Source organism: Lontra canadensis, unplaced genomic scaffold, assembly GCF_010015895.1.
Source record: "Lontra canadensis isolate GAN:19392208 unplaced genomic scaffold, GSC_riverotter_1.0 scaffold141, whole genome shotgun sequence".
In the NCBI taxonomy this organism is placed as follows: Eukaryota; Metazoa; Chordata; class Mammalia; order Carnivora; family Mustelidae; genus Lontra; species Lontra canadensis.
In genome coordinates this window covers 3,311,462-3,333,315 of record NW_022631135.1, presented here as the reverse complement: position 1 = coordinate 3,333,315, position 21,854 = coordinate 3,311,462, and the positions used below count along the sequence as shown (strand labels likewise).

At 37.9% G+C, this 21,854-nt stretch overlaps 1 protein-coding gene across 6 annotated transcripts in view; it reads right to left on the bottom strand.

Moving 5' to 3' along the window:
* EYA4 (EYA transcriptional coactivator and phosphatase 4) overlaps positions 1-21,854 on the bottom strand; it is a 300,751-nt gene that overhangs the window by 29,753 nt on the left and 249,144 nt on the right. For all 6 annotated transcript variants that reach the window (XM_032843485.1, XM_032843484.1, XM_032843486.1 and 3 more), the window contains 6 exons: positions 21,063-21,205; positions 20,776-20,919; positions 18,892-18,971; positions 15,074-15,239; positions 6,290-6,426; positions 4,747-4,830 (listed from right to left, as the gene is read on the bottom strand). In XM_032843485.1, the coding sequence (XP_032699376.1) occupies positions 4,747-4,830; positions 6,290-6,426; positions 15,074-15,239; positions 18,892-18,971; positions 20,776-20,919; positions 21,063-21,205 (754 nt within the window). The remainder of the gene's footprint in view (positions 1-4,746; positions 4,831-6,289; positions 6,427-15,073; positions 15,240-18,891; positions 18,972-20,775; positions 20,920-21,062; positions 21,206-21,854) is intronic.

Genomic DNA, 21,854 nt, shown 5'->3' with positions numbered 1-21,854 from the left:
AAACACTGTTCCGGTCTAAACTGCTACCACTTCCTCCTTACTGCATAGCAGCCTGCAAGTCTCCACAGAGCACCCAATTATAAACCATCATGTCCCCACTCAGCCAAAACCCCTCCAACACACTGCAGCTTGAATAAACCCCAAGTGCCTTATGGGAGATACCATAGTGGATGTGGCCCCCCACTCGCCACTCCATTCTTACCCTGAATTATTCTATCCCTTGTTTACAAGCTTCCAGAGACACTACTCCTTTATATTCCTGGAACACTGGAAGGCTGTTCCTGTTCCAGGGCCCTCCTGTGCCCTCTGCCCAGAATAGTCCTCCATGTTCTCCCCTTCCCCCGACATCAGCACGGCTAGCTCCTTCTGTAATCCAGGTCTCAGTATCAATGTCACCTCCACGCTCAGTCCCCTGTGATGCTCTACAGGACGCAGTTTCACTGTCTTCACTGGGGTTACGATTTTGCTCTGATTTTGTTTGCTTATAAGCTCCATCAGAGCAAGAAGCAGGTCTTGCATTAAAAAATAGTTGCTAGATGAATATAGTCTGTCTACAGAGCTCTAGTTTTACCATTTTTACTTGTGGTTTGTGGTCAAGTGGAAGCTGCCCAATGCCCTTTTGGCCCCACTGAATGACCTCTGAGCTGCATGTGGTCTCCAGCTTCAAAAGATGGGGACATAGCATCCCTTATTTAGCTCTTTCCCAATATGCCAAATAGTAATGTCTTACTGGAGAGAAGACTATGCCAACTTCCTTTTGGACATTAAGAAACATGTCAAGAATCAAATGACTTTTAGAAAAATGTAGGTAATAATTCAATAAATAAAGTCATCTTAGTTGTTTTTCATGGATTTCAAGAAGGGTGTTTTCATTCTGATTAGAAAAAAATGGAGCCTAAACAAATTTTTACTTTAATTTCCTTAAACTGCCCCAAGTAAAATATTATTCATTATGGTGTATTCCAACAGGCTTCCCTCCTGTAGAATCGTATAAAGTACAAGGAATTGTTATGAGATGTGCCAAATGTACCAGCATTTAGCATTTTTGTGACCTTGGTCACGTTTCTCAGCTTCTCATAACCCTGGGTTTCTGCATCCACTGAACCTGGATCACAAGAAGTTACAGCAGAGTAATTAAGAGAATTAAGGGGGATGACATTTGTGAAAGTTTTTTGAATGTTAATTCATGCCAACTGTTCTGAAAAGCCCTTTAGACATGTTATCCCTTTCATTCTTATTCACTACAGGTACTATTATTTCCATTTTACAGAAATTGAAGCCCAGAGATTAAGGACTTTGCCTGAGGTCACAGAGTGGCAAGCACTGGCTCAGCGGCTGGGTTTTCAAAGTGAAGTTTTTCTAACTGAAAGTTTCTTGTCCTTAATCATCAACCCTACTGCTTGTGAAAAGCCAAATACCAGCTCCATCTACCACCCAGCAGGTGTTCTACAGATGTCAGTTTACCTTCCCCAGACTATCAACAGTGCCCCTGGTTCTCTTCCCGTGCTAGACCGCCATGAGGCAGTGACATCTGTCTGCCACAATCCATTTCACAAGGTTTATCTCTTGATGGAAAAGTATTCCAGTCTTCTGAGAGAAGATCATTCAAATCCTTTCAGCCTACAGAGGACTCCCATAATGGCCTACACAGTCCCTCACTGCCTGTCTTTACTCTTTCTAGGCTAAGTCATATACGGCGCTCATGGCGCGTTGAAGGTCTGTGCTGTGTGATGCGCTGTAGCAGAGACGAGATGGGCTCTGGGATCAAAGAGGCCAAGGCCCCATGACTCATCTGTGCCATGGACTAGCCTGATGACTCTGCACACATTTTATTTCCTGAGTATGTTTCCTCCACTAGAGATGGGGAGAAAATCCTGTCTTACAACCGTTGCGACACTTCACGCCTGGCACGCTGCGGGCACTCAGCAGCATTACTTCCCTCCTTCCCCTCACTTTGCCCCACTCTTTTGATAAGCTCTCCTGTTTTAGGCATTGACAATGTCTCTTTTGTATTCCAACAAAGCTTTTGACAGTACTTTAAGAGAATGGGACTTGTCCGTGAAATGAATGCTGCATGTCCAGGTGGCCATCTGGGGAGGTGACAGGTCCCTTTTGATGATACATCACTGCTGAGGGAAGCATGAGAACTTTGCTATTAAATCACTCTTGGAACCAGTCTGAGTCATTCAAGAAAGGTGACTTGTTATTCAGGTTTTTTTTTTTTTTAAAGATTTTATTTATTTATTTGACAGAGAGAGAGAGATCACAAGCAGGCAGAGAGGCAGGCAGAGAGAGGAGGAAGCAGGCTCACTGCAGAGCAGAGAGCCCGATGCGGGGCTCGATCCCAGAACCCTGAGATCATGACCTGAGCCGAAGGCAGAGGCTTAACCCACTGAGCCACCCAGGCGCCCCTGTTATTCAGGTTTTTTTATAGTTCACCACCCACACCCCCGACTCCTTAACTCTTTACTGGTGCCCCTTGTTATCGCAAAAGGAGGTCTATGCTCAGTTCTGGGAAGGGTGCAACTTTATGGTATTTTTTCCAAAAAGAAAAAAAAAATATATATATATATATGACAACCATGCTCCTTATTTATCACCTTGGGTTCAAATGATCTTACTATTTCTAACAATTAAAACCATCACAAAAGGATGAAGTTCTGAAGTGAGGAAAGACTCCAAAAATCCAAAGGTAATTCCAAAAGATGACTTCCACCACTGATCTGACACAATGGAAACCACATGGATATTTAGGTATAGCCTCTGATGGAGCCTATTTTGAAGGGAACTTCATTTCGATTCATATGTTCAAGTTAGATTATCTTAAATAGTGAAGTAATATGAAACTTAGCTGTGTAAAAATACTGTGGTCAGCTCAAGCAGGATTTATTGTGTATTCCTCATCAGCCAAAACTATTCCAGAAGAAATGCTTTAGATTGTTATCTGGAAACTTTTTAGACTGTATACTCTGCCAGTCATTGAATTTTGAATGTGCACCCCAAATTTATGTATGGTTACTTAATTTATATGTTATATGCATATTCTTTAAATTATAATAATATGCATGTATTTGTAAAGTAAGTGCATTATAAAACATAAAAAATACAAATTGTAGGACAAAATGTGTGTGTATACGTTTGTGCACACGTGTGTATACACATTATCTTTTTTCCTTATCTCTGTGGAGCATCTTGTATATCTGCACATATTCATATATCCTACTTAGGAGACTGTGGTCTTAAATGACAATGACTGTGATAAAGGGGCTAAGGCCCATTTTTTCTAAATAGCTGTTTTTTTTGTGTTTTTCCTTTTTTTAAAGATTGTATTTATTTATTTAACAGACAGAGATCACAAGTAGGCAGAACAGCAGGCAGAGAGAGAGGGGGGAAGCAGGCTCCCTGCTAAGCAGAGAGCCTGATGCGGGGCTCGATCCCAGGACTCTGGGATCATGACCTGAGCTGAAGGCAGAGGCTTTAATCCACTGAACCACCCAGGCACCCCTAAATAGCTGTTAAGCAAAACTGTTACCTTTCATATTTGTTTAGTTACGTATATTACTTAAACCAAAAATCAAATACAGGGCAGATTCACCAAGAGCACATCCCATGAATATTTCAAGGAGGAAATACTTGAGTGTAACTCATCATTTCTGGTCTAGAAGACAAAACTTAACAAAACTGCTAAACACGGCATGCTGGGCTGTCATGAGACCCTCGTAAATAATGAAACACTATAAAAACACAGGGAAGGCACTTCTATAAGTGTAATATGTAACGGAGCCAAGTCAGATGTAACTCTGAATACGGTAATTGAAGGCAGACCAAACATATTCTGAGTTGACTCTAGTCAGATTATGAATCCTACAGAGTCAAAGATTCAGACAGGAATGGCCTAAACCACTGCGGACCTGACAAGTGCTTTCCCTGTCAGGGAGTTTCCCTGATCTTTGTACTAGCACTTACACAGTGTACACCAACACAGTCATAAGAAGCTAGCTAACCACAAAAAGGATGGCAAGAAAGAAAGGAAGAGGAGTCAACAGACCATCGGTCTCTGAATTTGTGTGTGCGGGGGTGTTATCCCCACTTGCTGTTCAAATGCTTATTCAAAGTTATATAAAAAAAAATACTTAGTTTCATAAATCCAAAGGATCTCTCAGACAAAAGATTATTTCCTTATTTCACCTGACATTCAATAGCAACATTTGGTGCAATAAGTGATTTCAAACAATTTCTTGAAATTTCCTTATTAGAGGATAATATATGATTTTATAATGTTGCAAGTCCATTTTAATTTACAAAATAATTTTTTCTAAAGTGATTATGTCATAGTAATAAGCTTGCTTTTGAGGCAGAAAATTCAAAGGCATTCTGAAAAGAGAATTCAATGTCGAATTATTTTTGTAAAATTTGCCGGTTCTCATTAAAGAACAATGAGCCACTGAAAATTAATTACGAACAGATTTGACAGCCTACGATAAAAACACTTAAATGTATTTAAGTTGCTCTGGATTTTTTTTTTAAAGATTTATTTATTTGAGAGAGAGAGAGCACATGAGAGTGTGCTCTGGGGGAGGGGCAGCAGGAGAGAGAGAATTTCAAGCAGACTCCCTGCTGAGCGCAGAGCCCAACACAGGGCTTAATCTCTTGACCCTGAGATCATGACTTGAAATTGCTCTGGATTTTTGAACAAAATAAAATTCCAACAAGGTGCTTTGGGGTAAAATGTCTTGATCTTCTTACCTTGCCATACTTCTGGGCATAAGACCCTGTGAGCAGTGAGTGGAAAACAATGATGGTTTCATCCAAGTCCCAGACAAACACACGCTGAAGAAAAATACAAGTATCAAAGAATTATCAAGTTCTAAGGAAACAGAAATCTCTTAGTTGAAAACATCTGACTTTGTCGTTGGGCATCATCTCAATACCATTTTACAGAAAACTACTCTACTCCATTATTTTTTTTCCAAGTTTGCCAGATGTCACTGTGATAAAACCAGAGGAGGAAGAGTGATTTAAAAAAAAAGTCATAATAAGCTTAAATATCAGATGTCCTAATTTGAATGAATTCATCTAAATATTTACTTGCAGTTAATACCCCAAAAGACACACCTGAACATAGGATACAAGTATGCTTGAAATCTTATTTTAAAATCTCACACCTCATGGATTCATGAAGTTTTGCAATTTGTGTAAAACTATTTTAAAAAATATTTAAAAAAATCATTGAGCGATCCCCAGACAGAAATTGCAAACTGTAGACCTTTGGGTTAGATTAGGCCTTCAGAGGGGTTGTTTAGTTTGCACAGTGTTTAGAAAGATTTCAAATTATTGATCAACATTTCAGGATTAGAAGGTTGCACACAAACATCAGGGTTCTGAGCACAGCAGGGAAACAGGAAGATACAACAATGCTGAATGACATTCCACGTGGCAGTGATTTGTGGGCCCTCTTCAACTGGGCCAATCCTCCCTGCTCCCCACATTCTGCCGCTGGCTCCCTGGCCCTGTTCACTCATTTCTGTCACCTTCTAGGTTCCCGAAGGCACTGGAATGTGCTACTGTCCTTCAGGTGAAAGGAGTGATGTTTTACAAAGAGGCACAATGACTATCATTTGATTTTATCAAGTCTGGAAATTTGGGTATTTTTCTTAATTGAAGGATGCAGTTGTGTAAGAAGTAACATAGTATGGTTAAGATAGTTTCCCTGATGTTTTAGAATAAAAATCAACCTGCTTGGCATGAACATATCTCAAAAAAGCTTTCAACCAGAGGAAAAGGATGCATAGAAGTTTTTATAGAGATAAAAATGTTATCATGTTATCAAATGACGGAATTTTTCCCATTTTTCAGAAGACAACTTTTCTTTTCCATACAGATTAATTTCACCTTTTTCAAATTTAATTGACCCCCCAAATTTTATTCACCCATATAAACATTCTTCATTACCTTAATACTACTAAACAGAGTGTCTCTTAGATGATTATCCCACTAACAGTGACTTTATTTTGTAAATTTCTGTTTGTGTCAATTAGGACCAAAAGATGCAATTATCTCAGGCCTGGAATTTATAAAGTTCCATCATTTTTAAGTTTTTAATTTTGCCATTACAATGGATGAAATCTCAAATTTTAGAGTTATGAAATCCCTACACGATGAGATCCACTCATTTCATGATATTTCCTTCTTTTTTTTAAGGTTGAAACCTTATGGAACCATAAGGTGTAGAATATCACTCAGTAAAATAAAACATCAGATTCCACTCCTTACGGATAAGTCAGCATACCTCCAGGTCACTGTCAGGAGGTGGGGAGGGATTGTTTTTCCGGCCTCTTCCTCGGGATTTTGACCCAGAACTCCTGCACGTTCTCTCATCAAGATCTTTGATAGGTGTGGAAGGGCTCTGCACGGTATCAAACTCTCCTAGAAACAACATGACTTGTGTCAAGAAAAGCTCTTCATTTTTAGATCAGGTATGAGTCTTTGTTATGAATTATCTTAACGAATCTTTATACAATAGAAAGCTCCTCCTGACAAAAAAGATTTATCATCCCAAATACACAAAATCCCCATTCAATTAAAAATTTTGCAGGTCCCACAAATCCCCCATAGTTTCAATCTACATGATCTATTAAACCTGAATGTGTTTTATACTCTATGTGTCTTCACCTTCCTTGTCTCTACTGTCCCCTATATATCTATCCAGATTTAGCTCTGTTCCCCTCTTTTTATGTCAGAGCTCAAAGGAGGGGATGTCTTCTTCCGGATCAATCCCATCCCTCTACCTATAAACTTGACTCCCAACCTCACCCTCTAAGGGAATCGTGCTCTATTAGTTAAAACCTTTCTTAACTTTCTTCCCACCTCTTGCTTTTCTGTGGGCCACAAACAAGTTTAAAAGTCCTTCCCTTGACCTTGCATTTTTACTTAGAAGTTATCTGCTTGCTCTCTTCTCTTTTTTAAGGGATACTCCTTAAAAGAATAGTACATTACATGACAGGGTTGTCCAAAAGAAATACGATGTGAGCCACAAATATAACCACATATATAATTTAAAATTTTCTAGAAGCCACAATAAAAAATGTAAAGAAACATGTAGAATTAATTTTATTTGTATATACTAATTGAGCCAGTATAAACACAATGTTATCATTTCAGCATGTAACCAACATGAAAATTGTCAACAACATGTTTTACATAATCTCCTTTTCATTCTAAGTCTTTGAACTCCTGTGTGTATTTTACACTTACAGCAGACCTCCAACTGTACTAGCCCCGCTACAGGTGCTCGACGGCCACTCATGGCCAATGACGACAGCAGTGGACAGCCCATGTGTCTCCACTTGCGGACATCTGATTTGTCATGATTGCTTCACCAAAACCCTAATAAAACTACTCTTACTCAGAGTCCTGTTAAGCACCTAACCAACAGATGTAATAAATAGATGCAGTCCTTATCCTTACCCTGGATGCCTGAGCTGTGTTTGATCCTCTTAAACACCACATCCTTAGAGCCATTATTTGGCTTGTGGTCTCCTAGCTCTGGAAGTTCTCTCACCAGGCCTTCTCTGTCTAGGAGACATGCACTCCTTTTCCTCCTCCCATTCCTTGTATGCTAGTATTTAAGAGTTCCAACCTTCCATCACTGTCTTCCTTATTCCACACCATCTGGACGATCTAACCCTCTCATGGGTTAATCACCTTCTCTGAGATGACCCATACATAAACCCATACGTCCAATGAGGCCGCATCCTACAGAATTTTCAGACTTTGTATCTAACTGACCTCTGCATGTCCCCTAGGTACCTGAATGTCTGACATGTCTACAACTGGGGGTGGGGTACCTTATAAGGAAAGTGTACTGAGCTGTGGCAAATCTGTGGGAGTGGGTTTGCATAAACCAAAATGACAGTGAGGTCCTCACAAGTAACAAGGGTCAGACACACTGTAGGACTTGAAGCATTTCACTCAATCTCTGTGAATCTCTTTCTTTGTATATGAAAGCATGGGCAAGAGCAGCTGCTTTCCGAATTACTGAGGTAAAAATGATTTATGTTTAATTTGATGTGAATTATATATGTAAACATTTCTAGGAGAGTCTGAGGGTAAACTACATTTAAAATTAAATTTAAATTACTACACTTAAATCTAAATATAAAGAAGTTATAACGATTATGCTTTGTCATAAAATTAAGGAAAAATAATTATGAGGACAGCCAAGTAGTTATTAATCTAAATAAACCAATCTGAACAGGCTAGACAGTATCTAGGTCGTATTTCTTCTGAGATGTTCTAAATAAACAGTCACTTTTACATAGCTCACTTGTAACTATTTCCAATGATTATAACATTATCTTTGGGAAACACTGTGCATGTCAGGACAGCACCAAAAGGAACAATGTGTCTGTGCTTCAAATATTATTTGCTCTTAAAACATTGTTAGCGTTGTTCCTATGATAGGTCTCTGTTAGCAACTGTGTCAGCGTAGACAGTGTAATAAAGGCTCCATAGTTTTCAGTTGAATATTGATTGTCCCATCTTAGGGTAAATTGTGTTTCAGCTTGCACAAATATTAAATGAGAGCTTTAGGTATTTAAATACATGCCAACTTAAAAAAAAATCACATAAAAATTCTTCTTTTAGTAGTTTTTTTAAACAGAATTTTCATAAGGTTACTATGCCCTCCAAATCAAATGTTCTTGTTCTGATAAAATGCTGATTCAAATTAAGCCCCATTTATTAAGTAAGCTTATAATTTTTTGGATGACCTCCCTCAAAAACTTGTCTTTCTACTCATGATAGATCGATTTTCAGCTGTTAGCTATCATGAGACACCTTTGCTCTTGCAAAAATGCAAGAGCTGAAAGGTTGAAAACTTGCAAAATTGCAAAGCCATTGTGATCAGTTATGGGTGGCTGACTGTCAACTGGATCCAGAAAGAAGGAGTTTGGCAGAACAACTCAGCTATCAAATGAGCTGGAGAGCCGGCTGCTGAAGAGCAGGAGGAGGAAGAAGGGAAAAGGCTGGTCATAGGCAGTGTCCGCGTTTCAATAAAAGTAGGATTTGATATCACTGATTCTTGCCAAGTTACAGAAGGATCTTAAAAGGGCTCTAAGAATCTGGACAAAATATGGACCCACGTGTTTTGATGAAAGTAAAGGCATAGCCTTTTAAGAAAACAATGAAGAGTAGCTCCACATTTATCCTTCGTATGTGTGACGCGCTGCCTTCTTTCTTAAAAAATTTACTGAAATATGTGTTTGGGCTCCATTCATTCATTCATTCTGAGTCTCCTCATGTCTGTGAGAGTCTTGCATTTTGTAGCCTGGAGCAGTTGTTTGCTTTTTCCTTCATGTGGCTAGCACTTCCTTAAATATGTATACTATGCTTTATTTGGCTTTTGTGAATGAACATTAGGTTATTTGTAGTTTTAGGCAATTACAAATAAAGCTGCTATAAACATGCTTGTTCAGCTCTTGTGGACATAAGCTCCTATCCCACCAGGGTAGATGTTTAGCGGTGGGACTGCTGGGTCAGAGAAAAGTGTCTATTCATTTTCAGTAGACACTGACCACCTTTTTCTAGTGTGGTTGTACTAATTCACTCTCTGACTAGCAGTGAGATTTCTAGTTGCTCCGCATCCTTGCCAATACTTGGCTTTGCTAGCCTTTTATGAGCTATCGTGGGGCTATGTTGGTCCCACTGTCGTTTTAATTAGCATCTTCTTGTTGAAAAATGATGTAAAACACTTTTTTTTTCTTTTTTTGCCCATTTGGTATCTTTATGATATAACTGTGTAAATCTTTTGCCCATTAAAAAAAAAAAATGGTCTGGTCCCTAGGTGGCTCAGTTGGTTAAGCTTCTGCCTCCATCTCAGGTAAAATCCCAGGATTCTGGGATGAGAGTCCTGCGTCGGACTCCTTGCTTGTCTGGGAATCTGCTTCTTCCTCTGCCCCTCCTTCCACTGGTTCTCTCAATCCCCCCACCTTCTCAAAAAAAAAAAAAAAAAAGTTATCTTTTTCTTATTGATTTGTCAGAGCTCTTTATTGTAAAACATTCTTTACATACATATGTCTGACTTAAACTTTACTTTAACCCAGTGAATCTGGTCCTTCATTATCCTCTTTTAATAATGGGAGAACCAGAGGCACATGAGATTTTAAATGAACTTACCAAGATGAAATAGCTTGTATGCAGAATGCTGGTATGATTCCAAAATTCCTGCTTTAACCACTAGGTTATCCTTTCTCTCCCAAACAACAACAGATCCTCCAGGTTTCCAGGTTACAAAGAGGTCAAACTTAAATCTGTTTCTACCCATCAAAAGAGTATACAGACCTCTTATAATTTTGTGAGGGCCAATGAATTCATCAAAACTCTCCACAGTACAGGAGTAGGTCCTGATGAGTGCACGCGTGTCATCTGGGTCCCTAGAGCAACCACCCAGGGGAACAGCTCTGACCTCTGTATCTTTGGATGGTGCTATCCTTTCTTCTGATAAAGGGCAAAACCAGGAACTTGAACTCAGCTGGTCATTAAAAATTTGTTGACACTTTTTTTTTTTTTTTTTTTTTTTAAGAGAAAGCTGTTAATTCCAGTGTCTCTGCCAAATTTCACTCAGGTGATGGCACTAGGGTACATTAATGCTGCAGGTAGGGGGAAAGTAAATTGGCAGAGAAGTTAAATATGGTCAGTCCTTTCTATCTAAATCCCCTTGTTAGCTTCACTTAAATGAAGGAGCACTTTGTCTGCCTTCCTGTCCTTGTGTGAAATGCCATGAAGCTACGGAAATTCTACTGAGTTCTGCCGAAGAAACCAGTTTCTTTACAAAGAATGAAGTGATCTTATTATATCCTTTACCTTTCTGAAGTACCTGTAAAGTTTAATTAGCTAATGTATTGTAATGCTTGCCGAGGTTTCAGAGTAGAGGAAGATACTGTTACAAATTACTGATTATTTTTCATTTTCAAGATGTTTAAAATACTGAAAGAGCGGGAGCTACAAAAATTTGTAATGTTCGTCACACTTTTTCAATGCAAATAAAAAATATAATATGCCTGAGATGATCTTTGTTAAAGGCAAAAAGAGATCTTTATAAAGGTAATATTAACTCAAATATCTGTTCTTAATCAGTATGCTAATGTTTCTTTAAATACATTGTCGAACTGCCTAATAAGGTAAAGTCAAGAACTGAATGCTATTTGCAATTTCCAAATAACAACAGTCATTACCAACTGCCCTAGGCTTTTCTTGGGCCAACATTATATGTGATTGAATAATTCTCCTTTAATTAGTACAGTAATGAATAAGTATACCTTCTAAGCTTTGGCTATTTAGATGCAACTTAATTTCCAAGTCTAAGTCAGAAGAACCACCAGCTGTCTCTTAGAGAACATAAAGTATGTTTCTATTTTAAAAACGAGAGCTGTGAACAGTTAATGATTTATAAAGAACTATGAATTTAATTGTTAAGTCTCTGTGTTCAGTCCAAAAGACAGAGCTGGTCAATGGGAAATACTTTTCATACCCTTGAACTAAGTACCTCAAAATTCATCAATAACAAAGAAAAATCCCACAGTTATAAACTGGTTGATTTGGATACATGCCAGATCTAGAAAAACAAAATCAAACTTAAAACTACCTTGCCTAAAGCGCTGGGGTCACAGAATTCCTTAAAAATCCAGATATGTTACTATTATAATTTTGGTTAAGAGAATAATACAGTTACAAGTAAAAATGATTTCTTCTTTAAATTCAACAGAAAGTCTGATAAGACCTGAACATTTTATAAAACTCTATTTGTTGGCATTAGCAATCAATGGAAAGCTAAAGAAATTGCATTCTAATAGTACTATGAGGATGTTACACATGGATGTGTCACATCCAAAGTCATACATTCAGAATACCTACATGCCTGCATTTAGTATTTTTAATGTAAGCAAAATAGCTATTCTGAATATTTATTATTCTTTAATTAATGGAAAGTGCCCATCTGTGTCTTTCCTGCAGAGAAACTTTTGTGATCACACTGAAATTAGAGTAAAATACACAACAGCAAATTCGAAGTGTTATCCAACAGATATTATATTCGAAAACCAAGTGGTTTTCACTCATGGTAGTTCTATTCTAGTGCACTCAAATACTGTCTGCTGGTCCTGGTCCTGTTACTCGGTCTCCAGTACCTTGGTGATCAAATACTTGTGTGATTTTGTTTTTAATACAGTCATCCTACCCTGTTTCCCTATGCATTTACTACAGAGAAAAATCTTTCACAGTATGATAAGACATCCCCTTATCTAAAGTATCTGTAGTATCCATTAAGCAAGTATTCTAAAATCACGTTTTCTTCTTTCCTCTTTCTTTCTTTCTCACTTTTTCTCTCTCTTTCTCTCTCTCTTTCCCTTCCTTCCTTTCCTTTTCTTCCCTTCCCCTTTCCTTCCCTTCTTTCCCTTCCCTCTCCCTCTCTCTCTCCCTCCTCCCCCCTTCCATCCATCCATCCATCCATCCTTCCTTCCTTCCTTCCTTCCTTCCTTTCCCTCCCATCCTTGCCTCCTTCTAGATTCATGCACAGGGTCTCACACATGCATGTGCGTGGTGTGGGGAGTGGCAGCAGGAGAGGGAGAAAATCTACAGCAGACTTCCTGCTGAACTGGGAGACCAATCTGGGGCTTGATCCCATGACCCTGAGATGATAATTTGAGCCAAAACCAAGAGTCTGACTCTTAATCAACTGAGCCACCTAGGCACCCCATACATTCTTTCACTTAAGGTAATATTTTTGATGAAATATAACTACTGTCTCAAAGAGGATCAGGACAGATTTAGCACATGGGATTTAAGCTGAAATGAGGTTAAGGCAAGTGAGGTACAAAGGGTGTGAAATTTAAGGGCCTTGAGAATGAATGCCTCCCTCAGTTTTGTACCCTGTCCTTCCCAGGCCTTACTTAGTCCCAGCCCTGCACAAGATACAACCACTCCGAGAGGCTGGGGTTAGATGAAAAACCTAAACAGGAGCCTTAAGGGGACAAGGACCGGAAATTCAAGAGGGCTGTGTGGTCACGGAAGGGAGGCTCTGAAGGGAAGATAAGGAGAAAGAAAGTGAAATGTAGGAGCACCAAAGACAAAGTCTAGTAGAATACTAGACAGTTTTTCCTTGGAGCCACAATTAGAGACCATATTCTGAAGAGGGAACCAAAAAGAAATACCATTATTTCATCAATTCATGATCTGAGCATATCTTGGCTATTACTTGAAGTGTTAGCTTCATTTTTACTTCTTTAGGTTCAAATTAGTTTCTTGCTAACATTCTTGTATTAGCTAGCATTTTCCCTTTCCAACACTCATACAGTTTTAATTATTTGCTTGAGATTTGTCTTGTTTGTCAAATGGAAGCTAAAGGTATGCAGAGATCTCATTCCCTACTGGAATACTGGCAGTACCTGCAACCTATTAGGTACTCATAAATAATTGTTAAATGGCCTTAAATCTTCTTGGAATCACGGGTCCACTTAGAAAGAATTTATAGTGTTGTTACCATGTTTCTTCATCTTCTTGTCCTTCCAACTGGACAAAAAAAAGATAAGTCCAACTGGACTTTTTTGTCCAAGTGGACAAAAAAAGATAAGTTTGGATCTTGCAAATAACTGAAGTGAGAAAAAAAGAGCTTGAACATACTAATGGTGACTATAAAAATTCTTAACTTCATTTTTCTTATTGAATCTTGGTAATACTTTATATATTCTAGATGCAAGCCCTTTATCAGATATATGTTTTCCAACTATTTCCTCCAAATCTGAGGCTTGTGTTTTTATTCTTGTGATAGTGTCCTTCAAGGAACAGAAGTTCTTGATTTTACGAAGGCTTATTTCCTTTCTTTTAGAGATTGTTTTTTTAATGTCATACTATGAAATCTTTATGTAACCCATGGCTGCAAAAATTTCCACCGTGTTCTCTTCTAGAAGGTTTATAGTTTTAGTTTTTATTCGTATGGTATATGGTGTGAGTTACAAGTCAAGATTCTGTCTCGGGATTTGTTTTTTGTTTGTGCTATTGTTGTTGTTATTTTTGCATATGGATGTCTAATTTTTCCAGTACCATTAAAAAAACAAACAAACAAAAAACCCTTTGTTCTCCAACGATTTCACACCTTTGTCAAAGTTCCATTTTTGAGTGTATGCTTACAGGTCTATTTCTGGACTTTCTATTCTACTCCATTATTCTATGTATCTATCCTTTTGTCAATACCACACATTTTTGATAACTGTACTTCATAATAAGTCTTGAAATCAGGCAATGTCAGTCACCAAACTTTGTTCTTATTTTTCAAAATTATTTCAGCTAATCTAGTTCCTTTGCCTTTCCTTTTAATTTTAGAATCATCTTGATGACTTCTCCAAAAAGTCCTGCTGGAATTTTGAATAAGATTACAATGAATCTTTATTAAATTTGCCTTTAGCTTGAAATACTTCAGCTGTGTCAGCAAATTCAAGTTCAGTGGCACTGCAGATAAGCTTCTGACAACGAAGAATACAACGGATCTTAAGTAAGTGCTAATCAGAGAAAGATATTAAACTACCTACCAATGATCCTACACATCCTAGGAATGTAGGAAATGTTCACTGCCCGGAGCTCATGAGGATTCACAAAGTTGAAAGAGCTACAAAGGCTCTCAAGCTTAAAGGAAATACTATTAGTTATACCCAAAGAAAATAATATTACTACAGCCTTTCCATATTGTCATGATCTTTACAAAAGAAAGGATTAGTCAGGCAAACGTTCCACTGACCTTTTTATATCCATATGCATGTATGTATATATATACATATATATATATATATATATGTATATATATATGATCACTTGAAATTAAAATCTCTCAACCATCCACATCTAAAAGAAGGGTTTTTTGAAACGCTGGAAGAAAAGCCACATCTTACATGGCAGTATTGGCCCAGATGAAATATCAGCATCATTAGATGAGAACTTTGAGCCTGGTCTCCAAAATGTCTTTTCCCCCATATAGTAGACCCAGCAAAACATCAAAGTATTTCACCTGGATGAAGATCTGTACCTGGTTGGCTGGTCAGTCCTGGGAGAGATTCCTGCAACTGATAGGTTGAGGTCGATGACGATGTGCCATCAGCCGTGTTATTTGACGTCATATATGCCCCGTATGTGGAGGCTGAGTAATACTGTGCATACTGGTTTTGGCCAAAGGCTGTGTAGGATGGGTAATCCTGAAAGACGAATTGAGACGTATGTGTCCTTGAAGGAGAAATTACTTCTGGTCCAAAGCAAAAAAATCACTATGGTAACTGAAAGGTTAGTATTTGGTTCCATTTGTTTTAGAGTCCCCAGTTTTGAGGTGATCCTAGCGAGTTCACCCAGTTACGAACTACCCTGCTGGCTTCACCAACCAGGTCCAGCACATAACTCTCCAACTGCCTAAAGGCTGCACATGCCTCACGTAACCACAAGTACTTATCTGGGGATGTATGTCTTAAGGTCTTAGGCGAAAGAGTAAATAAAAGAAAATAGAATAACAGAGTTTTTTACCCACGCTTTCATAGGCTATGTGTCATCTAAGGTCTTGACTTAAAGTCCCTAGTGAGGTTTTTAAATATTGAGTTTGCCTCATTTGCTAGAGAAAGAAGAAAGCACTAGGTCAACTCCTCTGACCTGCCTTTATTAAAAAATTCTAAGAACCTTAAAGTAATCTAAGTAATCCTTCAAAATCCTTTACATATTAAGATAACAAATAAGAATTTGTTGTAATAATTTGTGTTTAATGTATCTAGCATGTTTTAGCCCAAATTGTTATCAGTGATGATAAAACCTTGGTCAGGATTAAGATTCCCCGATACATGTTCCTAAGGGAACAAAGATACACATTTGATGTGGTTTTCCAAAAAGGAAAATCTTTATGTAAGTAAATATCTGTATAAGCAAATATGTGTATTATCAGAAAGGATTAAGTAGAGATGACCCTTGACTAACATGGGTTTGAATTGCATGGGTCCACTGATATGCAGATTTTTTCAATAAATATAGAATATAGTACGGTAAATGTATTTTCTCTTCCTTATGATTTTCTTAATAATATTTTTTTCTAGCTAACTTTACTGTACGAATACAATATATAACACCTATAACATATAAAGTCTGTGTTAATTGGCTGTTTAAGTCATCAGTAAGGCTTCCTGTCAACAGTGGGCTATTTCAGTTAACTTTTAGAAGAGTCAAAGGTTACACATGGCATTTTGACTGCATGGGGAGTTGGCACCCCAACCCCCATTGTCTAGTTCAACTCTAGAATGGCAGGAAATGAAAATTCTGTTTGTCTGCTAATTTCAGGATCTGATGTTCCCCATCACCACCTGTAAGCTAAGGAAAACACCGCTCAACAATACTTGGACAAAGCTCCTAGCAACCTGTTTTTGTCAGAGTAAGACACTTACACAGGCAGTGTTCGAAGGCGTCAAGTGGATTCACCCATTTAGTCCTCACACCTGCCTATGTGCTATTGTTACCCCATTTTTCACTGAGGGGAACGAAGGCACAGTGTGGTGAAGTGATCTGTGCGCTCGAGGTCAGACAGCTAGCAAGTTTCAGGCTGGAACTGGTCCCCAGAGAGGCTGACTCTGACGTCTGTGTGCTGAAGCTCTCCCTGAGGCTACTAATGTCCTTAGGGGAAGATGAAGTGACTTAGAGGAAAGGTCCAGACTGCTAGCTACTGGTGACTAAAACAGCTTTTTGTACTCAAACATATCTCAGAGATCCCCTCTTCTCTATCTCCCACTACTGTCACCCTGGTCCAGGCTACCTTCACTTCCTGTTGGAGCCAGTGGACCAGTTTTCTAATTTGTCTCATTTCCAGGTTTAGTTTTCTCCAAAGTGCCTAAAGCCAGAGTGATATTTTCAAAACAGAAACTGTATGACACTATGCTCCTGCTTGGAATCCCCTAATAGCTTCCCAATGGGCTTGGAATAAAACTGAAATCCCTCACAGAGGGATACACATACAGAGCCCTGCCTATCTTTTTATAAATATGCTTCCCCCTCTGCCCTCTTGCACAAACTAAACCCTCCCCTTCTTGGAATTCACTGGCACACCAAGGGTTTTACCTCTCAGAGGTTTGGTACCTGCTACTTTCTATGCCCGAAACACCCTGGCCCTCCTTCTTCACCAGTCTTAGAAGACGTCCCGAATGTCGCTTCTACAGACAAGCCTTCCACAAAATCTTCCCTACTCAAAATTAGAAGTCTATTAATATTTTTAATAGACTCCATTCTGACTCTTCGTGCTTTCCAATTCTATATTTATTCATGCATTTACTGGTTTATTGTCTGCTTCTCTTGGCAGTTGGTGATATCCAGGAGGCCAGAACCAGGTCCTATCCACTCCGGTCCTCACTTACATGTCCCCAGCATACAGACCAGGTCCTAAGACATAATAACTACTCAATAAGTATTAGCAAAACTAATAGACTGGCATTCCAACCATGGTCTAAGATATAGGTTATGAGTCATATTGGAGCCACTGTATTTTTAAATGTTTAGATAGTATTGGATCTGTTTTATGCTATAAATCTTTCTTCTACTTTATGAATCTTTTATAAATCCTCCCAAGTAGAACAGAGTAGTCTTTCCTTTATGCTATGCACCACTCTGCCTAATGTATATTTCTACTATTATATTCATTATATCCTACCCTCTGTTCATATTATTTTCCTATCTGTTTCTTTAGAATTGCTTCCTTCCAGACAGCAGAAAATAATGACATTATTTTTGAATCTTCAATGCCTGGTCAAAAGTCTAATCAATAGTAAGTGCTCAATAAATGTTTCCTGTATCAACAAAAAAGTAAGTAAAATGAAGCTACCTGGATTATCAAAAATTCTCAATATTTTTCAATATAAAATAGACATACCAGCTTTGATGTTTAATGTTTTAAGAAACCATTTTTTCTAACTAATGCCAAATTACATGATTTAATTCTATTAAAAATAGTATTTTTCCACACTAATAATCACAATTTCTTTTTTGCTTTTTGTTGCATTAATAAACATTAAAAGAAGGCAATTGATATAATCCCTTCAATAAATCCGAAGAGCGCACTTGTGCAATAACTTAGATTTTAGAATATATAAAAGTCCAACAACTAAGTTAAAGTAAAATAGTGTATTGTCCACCGAGGAAATCAACTACCCTTCTATCTCAACAACTCTAAACTTGACAGAAGTAGGAAATAAGCACAAAAGATTCTGAAGTGTCCGTATATTCCACCCATCGCAAACGTTCTCGCTCCACACACAATTCTAATAAACTAGATTTTAGAACTCACAAAAATACTAAGAAAGCATAATTAAGAGGAGGACTAAGGACTACTAGAGGCAAGCAGCCTGACAAAAGCAAAAATTACAGCTATCAGGAAAGTAGGAATCAAACGTTTATTAAAATGAACCACAGAACTAAAAGAAAAAAAAAATCCGAGAGGCATTTGGTTTAGTAGCAAATATTCCGTACTATCAATGTCATAACCTACTTATGGGTTGTAGTTCAATTTCTTAATTAATTTTCATAATAACTTGTCAAAAATGAAATTAGGTTTAGTAAACAGTTTAAAATAATCGGAAAATACACAATATATTTTGTAGTTCTGTGCCAAATGATTAAAATAAAAATCATGGCTTAAATGTTTAAAACAAACAATCAGAAAACCTAAAATACCCAGAATAACACAGATCTCAAGAATTCTGGAAAGTTAATTTTTTACCACCTTGAAAAAACGTTTTTCTAGGAGAGTATACGCTTACATGATAACCCGAACCTATTCTTCAAAGATCTGAAACAGACACAAAAAGCCTAAATACAAAAAAGCTACTATACCTGTTGTGAACCACTAAAATTTGTTGAATTGGAGACTGAATTATTTGCATAAATAGTAGATGATGGTGCAAAACTAGAACCTAGAAATAAAGAAAAAATTGCACTTAAAAAGTATCTCTTTGCAAAATTATAAAAACATTTCACTTTGCAGAAGCCAATGAGAGAAGTATATTTTTAATTTTGTTAAGGCAACAAAACATGAAATTTGAAGTTGAGAGATTTATAAGGAAATGAGTGCTTAGCTCTATCCTTCTTGTGACAACAGATAAAGTCTTTGCTGTAGATGTCTGTTGGACTAAACAGGAGCACATGGGAACAGTCTTAAGGACAGCAGTTAACCTTTGAAGGTTAAATGCCTAGAAGAGCAAAGGTTTTCAAAGAATAAAATGTTACGCAGACAGAGTACTCCTAGGAAGCTACTGGAACTTTCAAATGGTCATACAAGCTGCATATGCACACAGAAACCATTTGAGCTAAACATGTGGATAAGGTTAGCTTAGGAAACATAGAACCAACTTAGAACTGATACTTGCAGCACCCTGTCTTTTCTTTCCTCCTCTGTCCTTTCCTTGGAGTCAAGAAAGATGTGAAGTGGGACTCAGACTAAGTATAGTACAGTCATGTAGGGCTTGAGAGCCTTCAAAGATTTGACTACAAAGTTAGAAATTTAATTGTTTTTTAAATTATTTTTTCAATTAAAAACAAGTGAGATATCAATTTAAAGATCATTTTTTAAACATATGTTCCATGAAATGGACTTATGAAGAAGTAAAATGAAAGACTACTGACATAGCTGATTACTTGTTTTATCAGTGTGTTTAGAATTGCAATAATATTATATAATTAACACAAACTGATCTGGCCCAGAATAGCCAACATGAAGTATTGGGGGATCAATGAAAATGTACTCATGGTTGCTTTCATACTCCTAACTGACGGAGTGGCTTTAACATTTATGTAACTATATTTCTATATATACTACTATATATCTACAGTTTAGGTAAAAAGAGACCTGCCCTTTCAGCCAAAAAGGTCTAGGTAATTATTTCACTTAAGTTGGACTAAAATTTCAACACTGGGTTGATTAAAAAAGGATGATTTACATAACCCCAAATGTATGACAGAACAGACACAATGACAGAAAGCTTTTAATGCATTTACTATGTCACTAAAATTCTTTCTGCAACTACTACATAATGACCAAATGTAGAAGCAAAATTAAATACTCAGATGCAGAGGATTGTTGCGGGGGGGGGGGAGTACAAATTATATAAATATTTCTAGCATTAGAAATATTTATATTTCTAATTATATATTAGAATTATATATTGAATTGATTATATAATGAATATATTGAATATATAGAATTATATTAGTAATTATACAAATATTTCTAGTAAGAAATAAAGTATTAATAGAGGAGAGGTATTTGAGGAATGAACAGAAAATCCAAAATAGTTAAACGGTAAACAGGACTTAGAAAGGTATTAACTCAATTTTAAATATAATCAAAGCAGCATTACACACTTAAGGAATATGGATAAGAAAATACACATGAATCTTTGAACCTCACTTAAATAGATGTCTGTGTATGACTGACATGGCCCAGAGGTTACTCTGCTTGGACTTAGTGTCCTGCCAATTTCATGCAACTTCAACTTAAGTACTGAAATTTGGTATAGGTCACGTTTCCTGATGTATATTCAATTCTTTCCACCATGTTTTTTTTTTGTTTTTCCTCTTCTCTAGCTATTTGACTTTCCGGATGCAAACAGCAGTAACAATTAAAACCATTTTCACAAAGGCATATTCCTATTCTGAAGCCAAGGAGTCTCATCCAGAGAATTCCTCCTCGCGTAACATGCTTCCTGTGCGGTGGCTTACCTGGCATCTGGTAAGAATACGGCGTCTGGCCAGGCTGTGGGGTGGAAAACCCTGGGCTGTAACTGAGGCACCCGCTCTGTAACGGGGATGGGGTCTGTGAAAGTCCACTCTCCGTCTTGATGCCTGGCAACATCACACCCAGATCTGTTTGGGAAATGCAGAGCGCAGACCCTCGCATTAGTAGAATGACCTTGCTCCTGCGTTGTCACTTACGCTAGAATATCTAAGCACAAGGCAGCAGGATTACCCGCTCGTAAGCAAAGAAGCAGAGAAAAGAGGTGCGATACCGTAAGTGGGCAGGCTGTAGGGCTGTCCTGTCTGTGAGTAGGCTGTGTAGACCGCTGGCTGCTGCATCCCCGAATACTGAGTCTGGCCTGCGTAGGCAGACATCGTTTGAGCTGCTGGTGTAGAAAGAATGTGTGGATAGGGCCTAAATATCAGAAAAATAGCATTACTGTGGCAACAAAGACTGCACATTACTTCAGACAGCTTAGATTCAGTGAAACCTTATCATAGCCAGGAAGTAACCCTCTTCTTCATCCACAATACAATTCTAACAACAGGGAAAGGACAAGAGTCCAAACGTCCGGAGCCTGGGCTCTGCTACCAGTCAGGACAGTGACTTGGGACAAATGGTTTAAACTCCTTAAAGACTTACGTCTCACTTATATCATGAGACATCTGGATCAGATATTAGATCTAAAGTCTTCCGTCTACAGTACTTGTTGACCTCTGAAATAGTATCTCAATTAATGTGCGGACCAGGGAAGTGGAGCCCAGGCCAGTTAGCATGCTCATGAGCTTACCTACAGTTTCTACCTACAGTCTCCCCTGCTGCTATACCACAGATACACAAGACATGAAAAGTCCTACCAATTCTCTGCCAAGATCAGGACATTTAAAAAAAAAGAAAAGAAAGGAAAAAGGTAGGCAGCTGCTTCCTGAAAAGAAATGGAATGACACTCCCTTTATTGTGCCACATTTTACAGAATGTTCCCGAACGGATATCCAAACCCCAGTCTGTACTTAAGGGCAGAGACTGTAGCTGCTCCAGAGAATAACATTTAAATATGTGTGGA